Source organism: Rhinopithecus bieti, unplaced genomic scaffold (assembly GCF_001698545.2).
Source record: "Rhinopithecus bieti isolate Rb0 unplaced genomic scaffold, ASM169854v2 scaffold_25906, whole genome shotgun sequence".
In the NCBI taxonomy this organism is placed as follows: Eukaryota; Metazoa; Chordata; class Mammalia; order Primates; family Cercopithecidae; genus Rhinopithecus; species Rhinopithecus bieti.
Window position 1 is genome coordinate 257,957 of NW_016811566.1, and position 17,930 is coordinate 275,886.

At 54.4% G+C, this 17,930-nt stretch overlaps 1 protein-coding gene across 5 annotated transcripts in view; it reads left to right on the plus strand.

The window, feature by feature from the left end:
- PHRF1 (PHD and ring finger domains 1) overlaps positions 1–17,930 on the plus strand; it is a 37,528-nt gene that overhangs the window by 11,064 nt on the left and 8,534 nt on the right. For all 5 annotated transcript variants that reach the window (XM_017894005.1, XM_017894008.1, XM_017894006.1 and 2 more), the window contains 7 exons: positions 1,517–1,722; positions 6,415–6,498; positions 7,777–7,895; positions 11,804–11,901; positions 12,222–12,397; positions 13,405–13,534; positions 15,550–15,677. In XM_017894005.1, coding sequence (XP_017749494.1) covers positions 1,517–1,722; positions 6,415–6,498; positions 7,777–7,895; positions 11,804–11,901; positions 12,222–12,397; positions 13,405–13,534; positions 15,550–15,677 — 941 coding nt within the window. The remainder of the gene's footprint in view (positions 1–1,516; positions 1,723–6,414; positions 6,499–7,776; positions 7,896–11,803; positions 11,902–12,221; positions 12,398–13,404; positions 13,535–15,549; positions 15,678–17,930) is intronic.

Below are 17,930 nucleotides of genomic sequence, written 5' to 3' on the forward strand. Positions count from 1 at the left end.
CACCGTGTTAGCCAGGATGGTCTCGATCTCCTGACCTTGTGATCCGCCTGCCTCGGTCTCCCAAAGTGCTGGGATTACAGGCGTGAGCCACTGCGCCCAGCCAGTAGTTCTTCAACTCTTTTTTTTTTTTTTTTTTTTGAGGCGGAGTCTTGCTCTGTCGCCCAGGCTGGAGTGCAGTGGCCGGATCTCAGCTCACTGCAAGCCCCGCCTCCCGGGTTCCTGCCATTCTCCTGCCTCAGCCTCCCGAGTAGCTGGGACTACAGGCGTCCGCCACCTCGCCCGGCTAGTTTTTTGTATTTTTTTTAGTAGAGACGGGGTTTCACCGTGTTAGCCAGGATGGTCTCGATCTCTTGACCTCGTGATCCACCCATCTTGGCCTCCCAAAGTGCTGGGATTACAGGCTTGAGCCACCACGCCCGGCCAGTTCTTCAACTCTTAACATGGAAGATGAAAACTTAAAACTCTTCTGCTGCCTCCCTCGCAGCTCTCACTTCTCCCAGCCTCTTCAACAGTGTAAATTCCTGTTCTGGGTGTGCCTTTCCCTTTGCGGGATAACAGCAGGGTCCTGGGAGTGATGCCCCAGTGCTGGCAGGGTCCTGCCCGTATGCGTGGAACCAGGAGAGTCTTGGGGCTGAGGAGGAACCTGCCACCCACACCGAGTCTGCTCCTCTTCCCATGTGAACTTGTGTTCTGTTTCTTTTAGCATTGTTTCAGTGGAGTTGGGTAGGAAGAAGATAGCAGTGCACATGTGGGCTCTGCCGTGTTGAACTCAGAGCATTTCCCTGCTGCTGGTCAGGGTGTAGCCTCAGAACCACTCCACATTGACCAGAGCGGTTGTGGTCAGTGGCCCAGTTAGGAGCCTGTGCTCTGCCTCCCACAGGGAAGAGGAACGGGTGACCTCAGAAGGAGGTCCCGTCTGCGGGCAGATGGTTCATGGTCCTCAGGCTTTGAGAAGGGGGCGTTGGAAACGGGGGCTGCTGTCAGGGGGCTGTTGCACTGAGGGGCTCGCTTGGAGGCTCCAAAATGAACCTGATGATCTCTGGGACCTGTGCTGGGCCCCAGGGTTGCCGTGCCTCTGGAGGTCTGCCTCAGCCCCAGGCTCAGCTTAAGAGGAGCTGGTCTGGCACTCAGGACGCTCAACTTCCCACGCCTCGGTGCAGGGCGCCCGAGCCTTCAGGTTAGGTGCGGGGAAGGGCTCCTGGGGTTGTGGATGTGCTGAGCGTGGACGTGGAGATAAGTGGCAAGATGTGAGCCCACAGGGAGGCGGGCTCTGCATCGCAGGCAGACCTGTTGTCCGGAGTGCAGCCCGGGCCGATGTGAGCCCACAGGGAGGCGGGCTCTGCGTTGCAGACCTGGTGTCCGGAGTGCAGCCCGGGCCGATGTGAGCCCACAGGGAGGCGGGCTCTGCGTTGCAGACCTGGTGTCCGGAGTGCAGCCCCGGCCTGCTTGCCTCCAGTGCCACAGTTCACGCTGCCAGGCCTGCTTGCACCAGTTGGAACATTTCCTCTCTCTCCAGGTTCCGAGGATTCTGAAGATGATGGGGAGACGTTACTGGAGGTAGCAGGTACTCAGGGGAAACTGGAAGCTACCGGCTCTTTTAATTCTGATGATGATGCGGAGAGCTGCCCGATCTGTCTCAACACATTCAGAGACCAGGCCGTGGGGACGCCAGAGAACTGTGCCCATTACTTCTGCCTGGACTGCATTGTCGAATGGTCCAAGGTGAGTTCACCTCTGGTTGGGTTCTTCCTCCCTTCAGGATAGCCTCCCTGTTTATAGGTGACCCAGCCTGTGGTCAGCCTCTTGCGAGGTTGTAGCTCTCTGCTCTGCGGCTGACCCTGGAGCCACAGGATTGAGTCTGGCTTGGCCTTTGCTTTGTGAGCACCATGGCTCCTGGGGGTGTGGGTGAGCTCATGTGAGGTGTTTGTGGTGCATTGGTCAGTGGCAGGAGAGAGGACGGCTGTGGATCTCTCAGGACCAGCTGCAGAAACCCTGGATGACTTAGGGGCCATCTCGGCCTGCAAGCCAGAGGCAGGTGTGCTGTGGTACTTGGGCGGTTTGCTGCCTTGACATGTGGTTCTCAGTTGATACAGAAAACACCTGTAGTAGCCGGGCGCGGTGGCTCAAGCCTGTAATCCCAGCACTTTGGGAGGCCGAGACGGGCGGATCACGGGGTCAGGAGATCGAGACCATCCTGGCTAACACGGTGAAACCCCGTCTCTACTAAAAAATACAAAAAACTAGCCAGGCGAGGTGGCGACGCCTGTAGTCCCAGCTACTCGGGAGGCTGAGGCAGGAGAATGGCATAAACCCGGGAGGCGGAGCTTGCAGTGAGCTGAGATCCGGCCACCGCACTCCAGCCCGGGCGACAGAGCGAGACTCTTTCTCAAAAAAAAAAAAAAAAGGAAAAAAAAAGAAAACACCAGTAGGGTACAGCACTCAGTCACAATAACCGGCATTGACTTTTTTTTTTGTTTTTTTCCTTTTTGTGGAGAACGGGGTCTCGCTGTATTACCCAGGTGGGTCTCAAACTCCTGGGCTCAAGCTATCCTCCCGCCTCTGCCTCCCTGAGAGCTGGGATTACAGGCGTGAGCCACCGCGCCCGGCAATAACAGGCATTGAAAGGGACTGTCCTTTTTTTTTTTTTGAGACAGAATCTTGCTCTGTCGCCCAGACTGGAGTGCAGTGGCCGGATCTCAGCTCACTGCAAGCTCCGCCTCCCGGGTTCACGCCATTCTCCCGCCTCAGCCTCCCGAGTAGCTGGGACTACAGGCGCCCACCACCTTGCCCGGCTAGTTTTTTGTATTTTTTAGTAGAGACGGGGTTTCACCATGTTAGCCAGGATGGTCTCGATCTCCTGACCTCGTGATCCGGCCGTCTCGGCCTCCCAAAGTGCTGGGATTACAGGCTTGAGCCACCGCGCCCGGCGGGACTGTCCTTAAAACAGGTGAAGAGAGTTTACTGTAAACATGCAGTGTATTTTATATTTCAAAATGAACCTTTAGAAGCAATCGGCTCCCCCTGCCCTTTCTGAATACTTGATTGTGAAAAATGTCAAAAAAGTAGAGCTTACAGTGCGAGGATGACTGATGAGTCCCCAACTCATGCGCAGTCCTCTGTGCTCAGGGCTCAGCTGTGACACGGCCACCTCTTGACTCCTCCGCTCCCTGCAGCTGCACCGGCAGCCATGCTGCCCCGACTCTCCTCAGAGCCAGGACCTCACCCAGGATTCCTAGTGTCTGGGTCTTCCTGCTCTGTCTCCCTGAGTAGCTGAAACTGCCTGTATGCTTAGTTTGAAGCAGTACCCAGACATTGCTAATGCTGCTGGTGGGGGCAGGCTGTGACATCACCCAACGTCTGGCTCTAGTACTTCCTAGTCCTGTTCTGTTGTGGTGGGTCCACAGCCCACAGTAGATTAAGGCTCAGATTTTTCTTTTTTTGGTGGGGGGGGGGTTCGCTCTTGTTGCCTAGGCTGGAGTGCAGTGGTGCGATCTCGGCTCACTGCAGCCTCCACCTTCCGGGTTCAAGCGATTCTCCTGCCTCAGCCTTCCGAGTAGCGGGGACTACAAGCACCTGCTACCACACCAGGGTAATTTTGTATTTTTAGTAGAAACAGGGTTTCACCATGTTGGTCAGGCTGGTCTTCAACTCCCGACCTCAGGTGATCCGCCCACCTTAGCCTCCCAAAGTGTTGAGATTACAGATGTGAGCCACTGCACCCGGCCACTTTTTTTTATTTATTTTTTTGTAGATGTTTCTTTTGGCAAGTGAAGCTTTCATTTAAATTGAGGAACAAGATACAGTGTTTGCTGTGTATTTTCTGTCTGGCATTTATTAGATAAGTATTGGGCAGGAGAGGGAGGGCATTTACAAATAAGTTTATCAGTATAGAAATCTTACAGATGAGTCCAGGCACAGTGGCTCATGCCTGTAATCCCAGCACTTTGGGGGGCCGAGGTGGGTGGATCATGAGGTCAAGAGATCGAGACCATCCTGGCCAGCATGGTGAAACCCCATCTCTACTAAAAATACAAAAATTAGCTGGGCGTGGTACCACATGCCTGTAATCTCAGCTACTGGAGAGGCTGAGGCAGGAGAATCGCTTGAACCTGAGAGGTGGAGGTTGCAGTGAGCTGAGATTGCACCACTGCACTCCAGCCTGGCAACAGAGGGAGACTCTCAAAAAAAAAAGAAATCTTACAAATAAACTGTTAGAATGCTGCTTAGAAAGATTGCTGGATACAAGGTTAATAAAGATTAAACGTTGTATTTAGAAATAAGTCATAAAGAGACGTGTAAGACATTTAAAGAGCTTTTCCAACACAGCTGTGATTGAAGGAAGCAAGACCCCTTCCCTTTCTTTCTTTTTTTTTTTTTGAGACGGAGTCTCGCTCTGTCGCCCAGGCTGGAGGGCAGTGGCGCAGTCTTGGCTCACTGAAAGCTCCGCCTCCCAGGTTCACGCCATTCTCCTGCCTCAGCCTCCTGAGTAGCTGGGACTACAGGCGCCGCCACCGCGCCCGGCTAATTTTTTGTATTTTTAGTAGAGATGGGTTTTCACCGTGTTAGCCAGGATGGTCTCGATCTCCTAACCTTATGATTCACCCGCCTAGGCCTCCCACAGTGCTGGGATTACAGACGTGAGCCACCGCGCCCCGCCAGCCCCTTCCCTTTCAAGACGGCTTACTCCGTAGAGAGGTCGGGCGGGGATGCTGATTCCGTCCGTCCAAGCAGGAGTTCAGAGCTCTTGATGTGTTGTGAAATCAACACACAAGGACAGGAAGGCACCAGGAATTGCCAAGATAGCTTTGAAAAGGGGAGAAATTGCCTACTGGATATTATGATTTATAAAACTACAGTGATTGACCTGGAATCAGTACAGGAATGAAAAGCAGTCCTAGGGGTTTTGCAGGGGCCCTGAAAAAGACCTGGACATACTCGGGGAGACAGGCGGTGCCTGTGGGACTGATCAGCCTGGGGGCTGCTCACAACACACACACGATGCTGGATGGATTCAAGATTTGGAATTAGAAAGCGAAGCTGAAACTTTGAAAGGAAAGCATGGGCAGCTCTGTGATAAAAAAAGGGAAGGATTTCCTAAACAATCTGAGAGAATGTCTGCAAACAGGCTCTGAGCGTGCGGGGCTTAGCCTGAGAGAATGTCTGCACACGGGCAGTGTGCGGGGCTCCGCAGCAGGGCTCCTCTGGGAACCCCAGTCCCACCACGGGAGGTGCTGCTGCACGCCCCTTGAGCTGGTGGGGAGGATGGCGCCCCGGACTCCAGAGGGGGGATATCACACGTACAACCTCAAAGGCACACGTATTCGTGGGTTTTTACCTGAGAAACAGAAGTGCACCCACACAAAGACACGTCCGTCGATGTGCACCACGGGGGATGGACACGGGCCGTTTGTGTGGTGGCATCTCCTCACTGCTAGGGAGGGCAGAGTGCTGTGAGCAGGAGTCCATGCTGTGACTCCAATCCTGAGAAACCCCAAGGAAGACGCACCTAACCACACGGGAGACAACAGGAAGAAACAGCCAGGTGGGAGAGGGAAGGGCCCGAAGACCAGGGTGGGGACTCTGCAGGATGTACATTTGTCAGGGCCCATTGAATTATTCAGTTAAAATCAGTGTTTTCTTGTGTATGGTATAAAACTAACTTAAAGATCTTATGTGGGTCAGAATACTATTAATAAAGGCAAAAAAATTTTTGCCACACATACCTGACTGTTATCCACACTATGAAAAGAAATTTTTTTTGAGATGGAGTTTGGCTCTTGTTGCCCAGGTTGGAGTGCAATGGCGCCATCTCGGCTCACTGCAACCTCCGTCTGCAGGGTTCAAGCGATTCTCCTGACTCAGCCTCCTGAGTAGCTGGGGTTACAGGCACGCGCCACCACGCCTGGCTAATTTTGTATTTTTAGTAGAGACGGCATTTCTCCGTGTTGGTGAGGCTGGTCTCGAATTCCCGACCTCAGGTGATCCACCTGCCTCAGCCTCCCAAAGTGCTGGGATTACAGGCCTGAGCCCCTGCTCCCGGCCTATGAAAATAAATTCTAAAAATTTACTAGTGAATGTCCAACAATCTTTTGGAAAAGTTGGCAGAAGATTTGAACAGGGCTCACTGCAGAGGGACCTGTGCACGATGCTGCCCCCCTGCCTCCCCGTCCTCCCTTTATTGTCACCAGATGCTTCGCGTTCATGGAGCTGCTCTTCCCCTACCACCAGGGCTGGCAGCTCTGCAGGGAGGCATGGCTCGTTGTGCTCCCTTCACTGCCATGTTGCCAGAAGCTTAGTGGAGGGCCTGGCACACGGAGGCACTTAGCAGATACTTGATTTTCAGTGTAAAAGAAATTTTTGACCTCTAAGTGAAAGTGATTTATAAGATTCTCATCCTGTTTTTATTTCTCACAGAATGCCAATTCCTGTCCAGTTGATCGAACTCTCTTTAAGTGCATTTGTATTCGAGCTCAATTTGGTGGTAAAATCTTAAGGAAGGTGAGTGTGAATGCTGCTGTGGAGACCCCAGGCGTGCTTATATCCCTGCCCTGTGGGACAGAGTGCCTTCCAAAGTGGGCTTGCTCTCCTGAAATGAGTGTTGGTTAAATGCTTCATAGCAGTCCACTCAAGTGCCCCTGTGGCCATGAGCAGGAAACCTGGAGCTTGAGTTGTGCCCTGTCTGGGGGTTTGTGGTCCGGGTTGGGGGTGAGAGGCAGAGATGTTGCCAGCTCCTGGGATGTCCCCTGGACCCCAGCCCTGTACCCATCACATCAGGGAGCGGCTCTCTGGCCCGTCTGCTCAGAGCTCTTTATTTTATTCTTGAGACACCATCTTCTCTTTCACCCAGGCTGGGGCGCAGTGGCACAGTCACAGCTTGTTACAGCCTCAGCCTCCTGGGCTTAAGCCATCCTCTCCTGCCTCAGCCTCCTGAGTAGCTGGCTCCACAGGCCTTTGCCACCACACCTGGCTTTTTTTTGTTGTTATTTAAGTGGAGACGAGGTCTCACTGTATTGTCCAGGTGGGTCTCGAACTCCTAGGCTCAAGCCGTCCTCCTGCCTCAGCCTCCCAAAGTGCTGGGATTACAGGCGTGAGCCACTGCGCCCAGCTTTTTTTTTTTTTTTTTTTTTGGAGACTGAATCTTGCCCTGTCGCCCAGGCTAGAGTGCAGTGGCACAGTCTTGGCTCACTGCAGGTTCACGCCATTCTCCTGCCTCAGCTTCCCAAGTAGCTGGGACTACAGGCGCCCGCCACCACCACGCCCAGCTAATTTTTTGTAATTTTTTTTTTTTTTTTTTTTAGTAGAGACGGGCTTTCACATGTTAACCAGGATGGTCTCAATCTCCTGACCTCATGATCCGCCCAGCTTGGCCTCCCAAGGTGCTGGGATTACAGGCGTGAGCCACCGCGCCTCGCTTCCTTGCTTTTTTTTTTTTTTTTTTTTTTTTTTAGAGGCAGACCTTGCTCTTACGTGGCAGTCTGGCACCTGCTGCCTTGCCCTGCTTGATGACTTCACTTAGGGGCCACGGGGCTTACCCGCTCCTTTCCATGCATCATACTTTGCTTTCTGTTGAATATTTTCCTCTTAGATCACCACCCTGAGATGGTAGAAAACATAAAAATTGTTGTGTGCATGTCGAGGGAGACCCTCTGGGCCTGTGGAGCCCACTTAGGAATCTGAAGCCGATCAATCGATTCTGGATTAACTGTGTATCGTGATGGGAATTGACCATAGGGAGTCTGGGTCCCGTGTGGTGTGTGATCGCTTATTCTGTCCTAGATCCCAGTGGAGAACACCAAAGCGAGTGAGGAAGAGGAGGAGGACCCCACCTTCTGTGAGGTGTGCGGCAGGAGTGACCGCGAGGACAGGCTCTTGCTCTGTGATGGCTGCGATGCGGGGTAAGGGACGCTTGGGACTGGCACACGTGCCCTGCTGCGTGCGAGGTGGGCCAGGGGCAGGAGGGACGCAGAACCTCGTCCCTCTGTGAAGTCTGAGTCCCAGCACCTGGAACTGAGCTCACCACCCTCAGCAGCGCGGTTCAGTCCTGCGGACCATGGGCACCTGCAGGCCTTCCTATTACACCCATTTACACCTCTATCTTTCCCCAAAAAACATTCTGAGGCTGCTCACAGAAATGCAGGTAATACATCAAGACAAAAAAGAAAACAGCCAGACAGGAGGCTGTGGGGCTGGCCAGCCAGAGGGTGGGACATGTCTTGGTCCTGGCCTTTCTGCGTGGGGGAGTGGCTCTGCCTGCGTCCATCATCCTGGCTGCCTTGGTCCCTCACCTTTCACCCTGCTCCTCCTCCCCCAGTTACGCTGCACCTGCTGCTCTCCCTGGCACAGCTGAGTGCCTGCTCTGGCCCTGCGTGGCCCTGGCTTCCCTGGAGCCTGTGACACTCGTCTCCACATCCCTGCTTTGTCTCGTTGGCTGTAGGCAGGTGCCTCCTTCCCCATTAGCCTCCTGCGAGGGGCTCTCCCTGTTGATTTGAATAATTTTTCTGCTGTGATGAAATTATGGCGAGAGGATTCTGGAAATCTTTCCCTTTTTGAAAGAACCAGTGAGGCTGCTCGATCTGGAGCCTTTTCTTCGGCGGAAAGTAGCTGGGTCAGGGTTTGGACTATGGAACAGCCAGAGCCAGGAGGCCTGGACGTGCCGTGGCTGGAGCCGCACAGAGGACGGGCTCCTGGTGAAGGCCTTTGCTCTGTGGTGGGTGGTCCTGGTCATCCCAGCTTTGACTCGCCCTTGACCACAGCTGCTTGTGCCCCCACCTGTCACCTCGTTCTTAGCCACATAGGCCTCTGCTCCACTCACGCTGCTGTTGGTGCAGGAATCGCTGGCTGTCCTTTCGCAGACACTGCAGGTGCCTCGTCGAGGGTCCTACAGGTCACCACCATGTTTGTCTCATCGTCAGTTCGCCCTCCTTGTGGCCTGTGGGAGTATAGGGGCCTTGCAGTACGCTCCACCGGCCCCTCCAGGTCCCAGCCCCTGCTTGGTCCTGCCCTCTGCTCTCAGCAGCCAGGAGACGGCTATGCCCTGCTCACATTCGCAAACATCTTGCCTTCCCTCCTTTCTTACGAGTCTGCGCCTAAATCCACGTTTTGTGACAGTTTCCTGAGTGCTCTCCCCTGATGGTCTTCACCTCCTTGGAGTTCCTGGGAGCGTCTGCTGCCAACTGCCCTGGCGTGTGCTGAGCTGGTGCCGCAAGTCTGAAGGGCAGAGCTGCTGCCTTGAGTATCCTAGGAGCCTGGTCACTGCAGCCCTGGGCACAGTGCTTATTGGCTGTTGATGACTGAGTTACACCTTGAATATACACAGAATGCTTTTTTTTGTTTGTTTTGTTTTTTGTTTGAGACGGAGTTTCGCTCTTTTTGCCCAGGCTGGAGTGCAATGGCGCGATCTTGGCTCACCGCAACCTCCGCCTCCTGGGTTCAAGTGATTCTCCTGCCTCAGCCTCCCGAGTAGCTGGGATTACAGGCATGCGCCACCATGCCTGGCTAATTTTGTATTTTTAGTAGAGACGGGGTTTCTCCATGTTGGTCAGGCTGGTCTTGAACTCCTGACCTCAGGTAGTCCACCCGCCTCGGTCTCCCAAAGTACTGGGATTAGAGGCGTGAGCCACCACGCCTGGTCAAGCGCAGAATGCTTAAAAAGAAAAAAAAAAGGTGGAGGAGTGGCTTAGCGCTCCCTGCCTGTGGGTAACACTGGTCCTCTACCTGTGGCTGTGGCCACTCTGGGCATGTGAAGGAGGGGCCTGGGCTGGTCTAGAATCGCTGGACACGGCCCAGGAGGCCAGGGTGTGATAGGAGAGACCTGGTCCTGGCTGCCATAAGCACCATCCCAGGCAAGGCCCTCATCTCAGGCCGGGGCTGTGAACCTTCTAGCGGGCAGAGGGCAACTGGTTGGCCAGATGAGGCTGTCAGTTTTCAGGCACAAAGCCTAGTTTTCATGTTAGCTTTTATTTTACTCATTTACTTATTTTTTTCGAGGCAGAGTCTTGGTCCGTCACCTAGGCTGGAGTACAGGGGCGCCATCTCGGCTCACTGCAACTTCTGCAGTGAGTCACTGCAGCCTTGGTTCAAGCTTCAAGTGGCTCTCCCGCCTCAGCCTCCTCAGTAGCTGGGATTATAGGCATGTGCCACCACATCCGGCTAATTTTTGTGTTTTTAGTAGAGACAGGGTTTTGCCATGTTGGCCAGGCTGGTCTTGAACTCCTGGGCTCCAGTGATCCGCCCACCTCGGCCTCCCAAGGTGCTGAGATTAAAGGCGTGAGCCACTGTGCCCAACCTAGTTGTAGTACCTTCCAACAAGGCTCTTGGGGAAGTTTAAAACTTAATTAAGGCCGGGCGCGGTGGCTGAAGCCTGTAATCCCAGCACTTTGGGAGGCCGAGACGGGCGGATCACGAAGTCAGGAGATGGAGACCATCCTGGCTAACACGGTGAAACCCCGTCTCTACTAAAAAATACCAAAAAAAACTAGCCGGGCGAGGTGGCGGGCGCCTGTAGTCCCAGCTACTCGGGAGGCTGAGGCAGGAGAATGGCGTGAACCCAGGAGGCGGAGCTTGCAGTGAGCTGAGATCCGGCCACTGCACTCCAGCCTGGGAGACAGAGCAAGACTCCATCTTTTCAGACTTTGGAATTCTTTGAAAGAAGGTACTGCTTAGTTCTTGCCTTTGCCCGCAGAGAACTTGTGTAAGAGCACATGTTAGGAGGGGACCTAGTTAGGGCTCTTTGTAGCTCCCCCGACCTGCCGCCCCTCTGTGCTGGCCTGGCAGGGCGTGTCATGCGTGGGGGGAGTCTGCTTCTCTTCCTGCATACCTGTCTCCTGTCTTTCTTGTGTGAGGCCCTAGCGAGGGTCACATAGCGGACACCTTCTCCTAGGTGCAGGATTCTTGGGGGAATGGGTTTACTTTTGTTTAACTCATATCTTAGATCCTAGGACAGTTCAGCACTGTGGTTAGTAAGTGGTAGTTAAGGTCAGTTGAATTCAGGCTCAATTTTTAGGGTCACCATCAGCTTGACTCCCTTGCCTTGATTGTTTTTGCCTTACTCAGGGCTGTCTGGGGTCTTTGGGGTGAAGTTTCAAGGATCTTGGCGCAGACTCCCGAGCCTCGGCTGCTTGGAGGGGCCCAGACACCTCACACCAGTGGCAGCACTTCCCAAATTACTTTCCTGGAAGGCCTGATAGAAACAATTAAAATATAGTTTCCTTTCAGCAAAGAAACCTTCGCCTTCTTCACTGGCTTGGTGTGAGGTGCGATGTTTGAAACCCCGTGAGTGCGGGTGGGTGAGACAGGCCTTTCTGGGAAGGGCCCCCATAGGCAGCACCGACCGCAGGAGCTCACCTGAGCCACTGTCGGCCTCTGGGTGGGCGTCGTGGTCAGCTCAGCTGCTGTCAGGATACCACAGGCTGGGCAGCGTAAACCACAGGTCTTCCTTTTCTTGGTTTTGGAAGCTGGACCTCTGAGATAACAGCAGGCCTGGTTCCTGGGGAGGTCCTTCTTCCTTCTCACAGACGGCCACCTCCCCACTGTGTTCTCCCCTGGCCTTCCCTCCTCTGAGGACACCAATCCTGCAGCCTTGTTCAGCCTGAATTACCCTCTTAGAGGTTCCATCTCCACCTGCTGTCACATTGGGGGTTAGGGCTTCTTAGGAATTGTTGGGGGACGCAGGTCAGCCCCTAACAATGCGTCGTGGACTTGGGTGCCGTTGGAGGCCTGCTGTGTGGTCCCCTCACTGGAGGAGGTTTGGGAAAGCTGTGAGCAGCACCCGGACGCTCTGCTCTGGCCCTGCTCTCTCCTGTAGGTACCACATGGAATGCCTGGACCCCCCTCTCCAGGAGGTGCCGGTGGACGAATGGTTCTGCCCGGAATGTGCTGCCCCTGGCGTTGTCCTTGCCGCTGGTGAGGACGCTGCTCCCATCTCAAGGCGCGCATGGGCCTTCTCACCGTCCGCTCTGCGGCCCCGGGGTTAGGGTCGGCTGCGGCGTGGGGAAGACATCTCAGGCTGTCTCGGGCTTGTCTTCTCAGGGCTGTGTGTGGTGTCCATTGGCTGGGGGGGTTCCGGTCCTCAGTGGTAGAAGCACCGGGCTCCATGAGCAGCCCTGTGTCCTGTGCACAGGCCAGCCTAAGCCAGGGCGGCTGCGTGGCCAGCAGCCGGCGGGGAGCCGCTGGGGAAGGTGTGTAGCCTGAATGTGGCACATCAGCCTGGTGGTTCTTCCCAGATGCGGGTCCCGTGAGTGAGGAGGAGGTCTCCCTGCTCTTGGCCGATGTGGTGCCCACCACCAGCAGGCTTCGGCCTCGAGCAGGTAGGACCCGGGTGATAGCCAGGACGCGGCAGAGTGAGAGAGTGAGAGCAACTGTGAACCGGAACCGGATCTCCACGGCTAGGAGGGTCCAGGTGGGTGGCCCAGCCCCGACGCCCGTCCCAGAGCCCCAGCTGCCCAGAGTGGTCTCGGGCCAGGTGGCTGGGAGAGGCGTCATTGGCACTGTGGGGTATGCCTGGCCCCAGTGGCTAGTGTTCCTCGGCCTGCTAAGGGGAGCAGATGAGTGCACCCCGGGGTGAGCCCAGCGGCCAAAGGTGGGGCTGCCTCTCTGAGCAGCTGGAGCCAGGTGCTGAGGGGCAAATGGAGCCTGGCCCTGGGGATGGGGGCTCTAGGAAACCCCCTTGTTCCCCAGGCCACATGCCAGCACCACTCCCTCCAGGCACCTGTGAGCGCCTTCCTCTTGCGCTAGACCTGGTGCTCGGTTTCAGGTGCTCCCTGCGGCCTCAGTCCTCACAGCAGCCTTTCCCTGGGCATTGGACAAGCAGGAGGGTCTGGGCTGTGGGCATCTGGTGTGTGCCCTTGGCAAGCCTAACGCTGAATTTGGAGTGGACTGAGAAGGCTGGGTGGGGCGGGGGCTGTCCCTCTCCAGTGCCCTGCCCAGCACCTGCACCGCCCCCACCACAGTGACTGGTGCTCTCCCCTGTGCCCCTGGGATGCTGTCTGTCCCCCACCTGCCTGCCCCTTCCCTTATCCCTGCTGCATACCGTCCCCACACCTGTGCAGGAGCCCAGCTCTCAGGGCTTGCCATGGGCTCTGCTCTGAGCTCCGCCCTGTGCCCTTCTTCCTCCACCAAGAACTCCACTGTCCTTGGTGTCTGCCTGTCCTCGCCCTCCGTTCTGGCCCTGAGCTTGCCTCTCAGAGCTGTCCTGGGCTGTCCTGGCCTTGCCCCCGTGGGAGTGCTGGGCAACCTCTCTGGCAAGGGAGAGGAAGGCTGGGCCGTGGCTGCTGTGGGTGGCGGGTGGGGAGGCTGTCCTGCTTCTTTGGCTGCCATTGCAGGCTGTGCTCTGGGCTCCATTTGGGGTCTGTGCTGGCCCTGCTGAGGCCCCAAGGGCATCTGACGGCACCGCCCCTTTGCCTATAGCACACACCAGGACCCCTTGGGTCTTCCCTGCTGGACGAAGCCATCGAGGCTGTGGCTACTGGCCTGAGCACCGCCGTGTATCAGCGCCCCCTGACATCGCGCACTCCTGCCCGACGGAAGAGGAAGACAAGTAAGCCTTGCGGGATGGACTCTCCCGCCAGCCACGTGCCGGGACCCACGCCCAAGGTCCACTCACTGCTTCCCTCAGGGCCAGGGCTGTGGGCATTTCCTTTTCTTCTTTCTGCAACTTAATCTTCTCAGCTGGAAACACTACACGGCTGGGAGGTGTAGGTCTGACGTGCAGATCTGTGACCGCACTGCCTCTGGTGTTGTACCAGCAGGATGGTGCCGGCCTTCCCGAATTGTTCCCCTCTGCTTTCTGGAAGGATTGCTTCCTGAGGTTTGTGGAAGCAGTCTTGTTATTTTTGCTGTAAACATTTGTCAGAATACGCTCTGAAGCCATCTGGGCCTGGACTTTTCTGTGGGGGCCGAGTTGAGATGAGTGATTTCACGTCTTGTCTTGCTTTTGCCCTGTTCAGGTTTTTCAGTCCTTTTCTGTGAGTTTTGGTCATTTTGTCCCAGTGCTGGTTAACTTTAATTACTTGGTTCTCAGAGGTCCACTGTGAGGTGACTAATTCTCCCTTAAAACTAATGGGCAGCTCCTGCGGAGAGCCGTCGACCGCATCTTGTCAGACACCCCAGGAAGATGAATTTGGACTGAAATGCTGGGTGTTTTTGCAGTTAAACATTTTTTCATCTTGATGTCACTACAGATGTGCAGCGAGCTCGTTTGTGTTAAGGTCTCTCAGCAGAGTTCTTCTCTGGTGTTTCTACCGAGGGGCACAGCTATAGGTTGTTTCATTTTACCTTCCATTGTCACCGTGTGCTTTTTTCTGATTTAGTTTTCTTTAATAGTTTCTCTCTCTCTTTTTTCTTTTTTTTTTTTTGCGGGGGGGAGTCTCACTGTGGAGCTGGAGTGCAGTGGTGGGATCTCGGCTCACTGCAACCTCCACCTCCCCAGTTCAAGTGGTTCTCCTCCCTCAGCCTCCTGAGTAGCTGGGACTGCAGGTGCACCACCACCATGCCCAGCTCATTTTTTTTATTTTCGTAGAGCCAAGGTTTCACCTTGTTGGCCAGGCTGGTCTTGAACTCCTGGCCCCAAGCAATCCACCTGTCTTGGTCTCCCAAAGTGCTGGGATTATGAGTGTGAGCCTTGGCGCCCGGCCCTGCTTCACGATTATGTAAGATATTTAATGGTACACTCAGGGAGGTCAGGCTCTGTTCTTAGATGCTGCTCATTTTCTGTCTCTTCCCCCAATAGGAACACGTTATTTTTATTCCTTTTTTTATTGAGACAGGATCTCATTTTGCCCAGTCTGGAGTGCAGTGGCACGATCTCAGCTCACTGCAACCTCTGCCTCCCAGGCTGAAGCAGTTGTGGTGCCTCAGCCTCCTGAGTAGCCTGTAATCCCAGCACTCTGGGAGGCTGGGGCAGGTGGATAGCTTGAGGCCAGGAGTTTGAGATGGCGCCACTGCAGTCCAGCCTGGTTGAGAGAGTGAGACTCTGTCTCCAAAAATATATATACAAATATATGGTTTATTTCTCCGTTTATAAAACTTTAGGGCTGGGCGCAGTGGCTCGCGCCTATAATCCCAGTACTTTGGGAGGCCAAGGTAGGTGGATCACGAGGTCAGAANAGGCTCCGTCTCAAAAAAAAAATAATCTGGGCAGAGGCAGTGGCTCACACCTGTAATCCTAGCTCTTCAGGAGGCTGAGGCAGGAGGATTGCTGGAGCCCAGAGACCAGCTTGGGCGACATGGTGAGCCCTATCTATAAAGACAATGAGCTGGGCACAGTGGTACATACCCATAGTTCAAGCTGCTTGGGAGGCTGAGGCAGGAGAATCATGTGAGCCCAGGAGTTTGAGCCTGCTGTGAGCCGAGATCATGCCACTGCACTCCAGCCTGCGTGACAGAGCAAGATCCTGTCTAAAAAGAAAAAAAAAAAAAAAAAAAAGCAAGGCAGGCAGTGCGTGTGGTCCTGCTGTGTTGGCTCCTGGGCTCCGTCCTCTGGGCTGGACTCATAGGAATGGGGTGGGGAGGGCCCAGCACAGAGAAGCACAGACTTCAACCTCTTCTTCTTAGGAAGACGGAAGAAAGTGCCGGGAAGAAAGAAAACCCCATCTGGACCATCCGCCAAAAGCAAGGGGTCAGCGACAAGATCTAAGAAACGCCAACATCGAGTGAAGAAGAGAAAAGGGAAGAAGGTAAAGGTGAGCATTGGCTGGCAGCGCCTGAGCCTCCGCCGGCCTCAGCCCCCTCGCGGTTACGGAGCGGGGATCGTCATCGTCACTGCTTTTCTGTATTTACTCAGTGATTTGCTGATGGAAATGAACATTTCTGTAACACAGACTGAAGATGGGCTTGAGGCCAGCTGTTTCCTAAGGCACACTGAGGGGTTGAGGGCTGGTCGTGTGCCCCCCAGGAACCTTCCTGAAGCCATCCATCCGCTGGTCGGGGAGCCAGGTGTGAGCCAGGCCAGTGCATGCCCTCTGGCAGAGACCCCTGGGAGCAGCTGTGGGTTTCAGGCAGACCTGGCTAGCCTGACTCTGAGGAGTGACACAAGCCGTGTCTGACAGGCCCTGTCCACCTCCTCTGACCCACGCTCGCTGGGCCCTGGGGGCGGCCTCCTTGGTATATACATCGTGGCCTTTGTTGTCCCAGGCCCCTTTCATCTGAAATCATGGACCAGACATTTAATATTTATTTTTAGTTGATCCCTAATTATTGTCGGTGTTTATGGGGCGGAGGGCAGTGTGTCATTCGTGTGTGTGTTTGTGATGCTCAAACCGGGACTAAATGCATAACCTCCTCGGACTGCACATTTAAAACATCTTAATATATAAAAACTTGAATTGCGGCTGGGCGCAGTGGCTCACGCCTGTGATCCCAGCACTTTGAGGGGACTGAGGCAGACAGATTACCTGAGGTCAGGAGTTCAAGACCAGCCTGGCCAACATGCTGAAACCCCATCTCGACCAAAAAGACTAAAAATTAGCCAGGTGTGGTGGTATGCACCTGTAGTCCCAGCCTCAGGAGGCTAAGGCAGGAAAATCACTTGAACCCCGGGAGGCAGAGGTTGCAGTGAGCCGAGATGGCGCCACTGCACTCCAGCCTGGGAGACGAGAGAAAAACTCTGCCTCAAAAAAAAAAAAACTGAGTTGCAGCCGTTGTTCAAGTGTTTGCTGAATCTTTTTGTTTGTTTGTTTGTTTTTGTTTTTTGAGATGGAGTCTCCCTCTGTCCCTGGGCTTGAGTGCAGTGGTGCGATCTCGGCTCACTGCAGCCTCCGCCTCCCGGGTTCAAGCGATTCTCCTGCCTCAGCCTCCTGAGTAGCTGGGATTATAGGTGCACACCACCACACCCAGCTAATTTTTGTATTTTTAGCGGAGACAGGGTTTCACCATGTTGGTCAGGCTGGTCTTGAAACTCCCGACCTCGTGATCCATCCGCCTCGGCCCCCCAAACTGCTGGGATGACAGGCGTGAGCCCCGCGCCCGGCCTTTGTTTTGTTTTTTGAGACTGTGTCTCTCTGTGGCCCAGGCTGACGTACAGTGGCGCAATCCCAGCTCACTGCAGCCTTGACCTCCCCAGGCCCAGGTGAGCCTTCCACCTCAGCTTCCTGAGTAGCTGGGATAGCCCACCGTGCCCAGCTAATTTTCGTATTTTTTGTAGACACATTGTAGACAGAGAGGTTCGCCATGTTGCCCAGGCTGGTCTTAAAACTCCTGGGCTTAAGCAGTTTGTCCACCTCAGCCTCAAAAAGTGTTTTTGTTTCTTTTAGGTTGGGGCGGAGACAGAGTCTGGTTCTGTTACCCAGGCTGGAGTGCAGTGACATGATCCTGGCTCACTGTAGCCGCCTTGACCTCCCAGGCCAAGGTGATCCTCCCCCATCAGCCTCTCAAGTAGCTGGGACCACAGGCTCACACCACCTCACCCACCCAGCCTAATTTTTTTTGTTTTGTCTTCTTTTTTTTCTTTTTTTTTTTTTTTTTTGGTAGAGACGGGGTCTCACTATGTTCCCCAAGCTGGTCTTGAACTCCTGGGCTCAAACGATCCTCCTGCCTCGACCTCCCAAAAGTGCTGGGATTACAGGTGTGAGCGCCATGTCGGCTGCATTTTTATGTGAATTTATACTCGAGATTATTATTCATTTCCTAGTGAATATAAACTTATGTAGTACACATTTATATAAAACTATATTTTAGTTTTTTTTGTTTTTGAGATGGAGTTTCACTCTTGTTGCCCAGGTTGGAGTGCAGTGGTATGATCTCAGCTCACTGCAACCTCGGCCTCCTGAGTTCAAGCAATTCTCCTGCCTTAGCCTCCCAGATAGCTGGGATTACAGGCATGTGCCACCACGCCCGGCTAATTTTGTATTTTTAGTAGAGATGGGGTTTCTCCATGTTGGTCAGGCTGGTCTTGAACTCCCGACCTCAGGTGATCTGCCCGCCTTGGCCTCCCAAAG